The 5,527-nt window shown below is 41.0% G+C and overlaps 1 protein-coding gene across 1 annotated transcript; it reads right to left on the reverse strand.

The window, feature by feature from the left end:
• Positions 1-1,155: 1,155 nt before the first annotated feature.
• On the reverse strand, positions 1,156-3,222 carry LOC147903879 (uncharacterized). Its single transcript, XM_087372354.1, has 3 exons — positions 2,555-3,222; positions 1,872-1,965; positions 1,156-1,296 (listed from the first exon to the last, which is right to left on the reverse strand). Exons 1-3 carry the CDS (start codon positions 3,220-3,222, stop codon positions 1,156-1,158), a joined length of 903 nt encoding a protein of 300 aa, XP_087228480.1.
• Positions 3,223-5,527: the final 2,305 nt, after the last annotated feature.

Consider the following 5,527-nt stretch of genomic DNA (forward strand, 5'->3'; position numbering starts at 1 on the left):
TATTCAAGAATAAAGGGGTTGATGAATCATGATCCACACAATCAAACTTATAAAAATAGAAGAGTAGGAGAATAGTTTCGAAGCAATATAGAGCATTAAATTTATCAATTTAGAACTCAAAAGTAAGACTCGGCAAGGCAAGTTGGTAGCAATTGGATGGTACTTGAATCAAATATAGAGTAAGGTTGCCATTAGACAAACAATTTGTTGATCCAAACGTGTACAAACGTGCTTCATAGAAGCACTATGATTAATAACTCTAGTATTGTAGTCAATGAAGGTGAAAGTGTTTCGATGAAAGGACCACATGCTCCTTCAAATTGACATTAAAAGTGTTTTACCGCAAATTGATCCATCTAACGAGCAAAGAGCAAAAAATTTACCATTTATCCTAGGAATAGAGACCATAGGTGATGTAAATTCTACCTTCCATATTTATTCTAGATGACATCCAAAGTATGAGAAAGTGTTAGTTTTTAGATATTGGCCAATTGCAAGCAATGACCCAAAGCGCAACTGTTAAAGTCGTGACATGCAATAACTACATGTGTGAAATCCACACTAGTATAGTTTCAGCATGCATCAACTATGTGTACCAAGACGAAATTGCCATGAAAACCGTAAATATGAGTTGAGAACACATAAAATGCTTCCCACCATAGTGTAAGGATCAGAACAAAGTAGTTCACAAACATGTTGAAGGGTGTCGTGCATAAAGAAGGATGGGGCACATTTGAGAGATCACTCCAATCTATGAAAGGTTAGTAGACGAAAGCATGAAAAGTCAAGAATACATGGATTAGGGCCTTATCAATGAGTGTTAGCTTGATATCATTTTATTTAAAGCGAGTGTGGGATAACAAGATAAAAGGCAAGCAAGCAAGCATTATCGGCCCCAACAAATTGTAAAGATGTAGGGAGAGAGGTAGGAGACTCGACTGCAGCTTTCTTCATAGCACACAAAAGAGAGAGGGCACAAGGTTGGAGGCTGAAGCCTATCTTCACTTTAGCACACAACAACACAATGAAAGATGGGTATACACTATATGTGTAACCCTAGAATACACAGTTCATATGTGAACCCAATCCAAACATACATGGCTATCTAACTACGCCACAAGTATACCTAACACAAGATGGTGACATAAATGATAGTCACCCAAGATATACATCAGGGGTAGAGCTTGATATCTCAACACTCCCGCTCGAGCTCAAATCCATCTTGAGTACTCCAAGTAAGCTCCTAAATCTACGAAGCTTCTCTGTACCCAAGGCCTTCGTGAAGACGTCAGCCACCTGCTCCTCAGTGCTACATATACTAGATCAACCTCTCCAGCTAGAACCTTCTCTCTCACAAAGTGGTAATGCACCTCAATGTGCTTTGTTCTAGCATGATAAATTGGGTTATTAGCAAGCATAATACTGCTAATGTTGTCACAATAAATGACAACTGCATCATGTACTGACTGGCCCAAATCAGCAAGTAGCCTGTATAACCAAGCTACCTCACATGCAGCCATAGCTGCACTCCTGTACTCAGCCTCCGTTAAGGCAACTGTTGGCTACTTCTTACTACTCTAACTGATGGCAGCACTCCCAAAGAAAAACATAAATCCACTAGTAGATCTCCTATCGAAGATACTACCAGCCCAATCAGCATCTATGTACCCATGTACCTATATCAGACACCCAGCCTCATAAAAAAGTCCATACTGTAAAGTGGACTTTACATATCTCAATATGCGCCTAGCCGCATCCAAATGTGGCTTCCTCGGCACCTGCATAAACTGACTCACTAGTCCAACAACATAGCTCAAATATGGTCTAGTGATAGTCATGTATATCAGACTCCCAACTATGCGTCTATATACAGTGACATCTTCAAGAAGCTCTCCTTTTTCTGCACTGAGCTTCACATTTTGTTCCAATGGAACAGAGATGGGCTTACAACCTGTCATCCCATACCTAGACAACATATCCAAATCATACTACCTCTGCAACAACCATATCCCTCCAGAGGACCTAGTAACTTCAATGCCCAAAAAGTAATGTAGCTCTCCCAAATCCTTCATTTCAAACTTCTGCTTCAAAAGCAGCTTCACATCATCAATCTCTACATCAGTGTCACCCGGTAACAATTAAGTCATCCACATAGATGACTACCAGCACAATCCCTCTATTTGTTCTTTTCACATAAAGTGAAAAATCTGCATTAGAAATCTGAAATCAAATGGTAACAAGATATTGGCTTATCTTGTTTGACCATGCCCTGGGTGCTTGTTTTTAGCCATCCAAGGCTTTGCGCAACTTGCAAACAAAATGGGGCTATGCATCATCTTGATAACCTTTTGGTTGCATCATATAGACCTCTTCTTGCAAATCACCATGCAAGAAGGCATTCTTTACATCCATTTGATGCAAAGACCATCCTTTTGCAGTAGCCATAGCAATTACTGCTCTCACAGTTACCATCCTTGCAACTGGGCTAAAGGTTTCTTCATAATCAATGCCATATGTCTGTGCATATCCTTTGGCAACTAAACTTGCCTTATACCTGCTCACAGACCCATCCACATTGTGCTTCACCTTATATACCCACTTGTAGCCAATCGCCTTCTTATCATGAGGCAAAGGCAGCAATTCCCAATTGTGGTTTGCATCCAAGGCTGCCATCTTCTCATCCATGGCTACCTCCCAATTTTTCTTTCCAACTGCTTCCTTGAAGTAAGTTGGCTCTATTTCTTCTAGGATTTTGACCATATATGCATAATGATGGGCTGAAAAACCATCATATCTCAGCCGATCAATAGGATATTTAACATGTGTGGACCTACGTGTACGTGCATCACCTCCAGGAGTTTTAATTACATTCTTGCTTTTTCTTACACCTGGAGTAACCACTGAAGGAATCCCAGGTTTCTCATCAAGGCTCATTTCTAATCCACTTGACTCTCCATCAATATGAGAGTGTCCACAGGAGACATTAAAGACAAGTGGAGGGTCCACCTTCTCCTTCCCTTTACATGATAACTGTGCACCACTATCTGGACTACCATCAATAGAACCACTAGATTGCAATCTCCCTGTCCATGCATTGGATCCATTAGTTGAGGACTCACCAGGTCCACTCAGACTTTGTGATTGCTGCTCTACATTCACAGCAGCATTGCCGATTCCTACATATGCATCATCTATAACTTTTGCTGGACCATACCAACTCATTTCACTAAACACTACATCTCTGCTCACTTGCATCCTACGAGTGGAAGGGTTATGATAGTGGTACCCTTTTTGCTGCAGAGAATATCCAATGAAGATGTATTTTTCTGCCTTTGGATCCAGCTTACTTCTCCTCTCATCAAGGATATGAACATAAGCAATGCAACCAAATACTTTAAGATGTGAAATATCTAGTTTTCTACCAGTATACTTTTCCTTAGGCGTCATGCCATGGACAGCCGCAGTGGGGTTCTGTTCATAATATACACAGCAATTGCTACTGCTTCAGCCCAAAAATAGTCAGGCATCTTCTTTTCATTTAGCATAGCCCTTGCAACTTCTGCAATGTGCATGTTCTTTCTTTCTGTAATCCCATTCTGTTGAGGGGTAGATCTACATGAGCATTTTCTCTGAATTCCCTGCTCTTTCAAATAGTCACTAAATTCTTCTGAAAAATACTCTCCCCCTCCATCAGATCTTAGCACTTGCATGCCCCTTTCTTTCTCAACCATAGTCTTAAAGGCTTTGAAGTGGCTAAACACTTCACTTTTATGCTTCATAAAATAGACCCATACTTTTCTTGTGTGATCATCAATGAAGCTCACATAATAATGGCATCCACCAAAAGCAGCAGCTTTGGTTGTACACACATCAGAGTGGATCACTTCCAAAGCCCTGTTGCTTACTTTAGCATTGCGTGGAAATACATGTCTAGCCTGCTTGCCCATTTGACATGCTTCACTAACCTTTTGCATTCCATCCACTCTGAATTTTGGCAAACCTGCAACAATACTCTGTGTTTGCATAGATTTCAGCCTTTGTATGTTCACGTGCCCAATGTGCTTGTGCCATATTTCAATATCTGCAATGATACCTCTTCCATGCGTAAACATAGCAGCCTGCACCTCTGGGATATCAGCATCCAAGGTAAACATTCTACCATTTCTTTTGCCTTTTACAACCAAGCGGCACTGATTTTCCAAATCCTCAACAAAGCACCCATCAGGGTTAAATCTGACCTGCAAACCCTGCTCTACCATTTGGCCAACTAAGACCAATGTTCTTGGTAATGTTTGGAACATGGAGTACATGTGACAAGTACTTTGTTCTTCCATTCTGCATAGCTGGTGGCACCTTACCAACCTATGCAATTGGATGAGCAGTATCATCACCTGTTTCAACATAACTTGGCTTTTCTAGATTTCTGACATCACTAAACCACTCACCATGACTGGTCATGTGGTTAGAAGCACCTGAATCAACAAACCAAATATTTTTACAATCTGCAGCATTTTCTGTCATGGAGTTAACCATGTGCTGCATCACAAAGAGGCGCTCATTTCTGTCATCACCATGCCCACTAGATGATGCATAGTTGCTTTGCTGCAACTTTCCATTTCTGATGTCATTCTGCTTTTTATAACAGGTCTTCTCTTTATGTCTAGACTTCCCACAATAATAGCACTCTATGTTGCTATCTACTTGATGATTCATTTGCCATGAACCTCATCCTCTTTGGCTCCCCCTGTCTCTAGAGTTACCACGTCCTCCTCCATAGGACGAGTTTTCCTGTTGTTGCTATTGGTTCTGATTTACTAAACGGCCACCAAAACGGCCTCTTCCTCTACCTTTGCCTTTATTCTGATTTGAGTAGAATGCAGACTCTTGAGAACTTTACAGGAACTTTCCTGATTTTCAGGAACTTGTTGCTCTCTTGTTGAGTGAAGAGCAAAAAAATGGTGCTCTAATTGAGCCAAGAGAATCTGCAAGGCCTTTAACCTTCATGGAATACTCGTTTATGCTTAGCTTATTCCTTTGCACGTTATGCAACTCCTGCTTGAGTTGCATCTTCCGTGTAGTGGTATTAGTGTTGTACAGCTTCACCAACGCATCCCATGCCTCCTTCAGCATTTCTGCATCCTGTATATGCACAATCATTGAGTCTGAAACACTGATTGACAACCAATACATTACCTTCCTAGCCTTTTCATGCCACTCTTTAAAGGTCTTCAAATCTGCAGCAGTAGGAGCAGCACCCAAAACTGGTTCCTACTCATCACCATTGATAAATAGCCATACTCCCTTTCCCATAAGGAAGTTTGTCATCCTGAACTTCCATGCTTGGAAGTTGTCCTTCTCAAGTTTCTCACTAACAATAGTTGACAAATTTTCAGACATTTTGCACAGTCAAAATTGTGACTGCAAGAGAAATGAATAGAGTTCTGTCTCACAAGGGCAAACAACAACAATTCTGCAACACTTAAAATTCTGCCTCACAAGGGCGGTGGCAAGCAACCACGAGTCACAC

Source organism: Dipteris shenzhenensis, chromosome 3, assembly GCF_047967505.1.
Source record: "Dipteris shenzhenensis isolate YYH24624 ecotype China chromosome 3, Dip_SZ_1.0, whole genome shotgun sequence".
Taxonomy (NCBI): domain Eukaryota; kingdom Viridiplantae; phylum Streptophyta; class Polypodiopsida; order Gleicheniales; family Dipteridaceae; genus Dipteris; species Dipteris shenzhenensis.

Coding starts and splice junctions, on each gene's coding strand:
- LOC147903879 (XM_087372354.1), bottom strand. CDS start 3,222: ATGAGTTGGTATGGTCCAGCAAAAGTTATAGATGATGCATATGTAGGA. Junction 1,966..2,554: donor GTGGATGGGTCTGTGAGCAG/GTATAAGGCAAG, acceptor TATGTTGTCTAG/GTATGGGATGACAGGTTGTA. Junction 1,297..1,871: donor AGCTTCTTGAAGATGTCACT/GTATATAGACGC, acceptor ACTGAGGAGCAG/GTGGCTGACGTCTTCACGAA.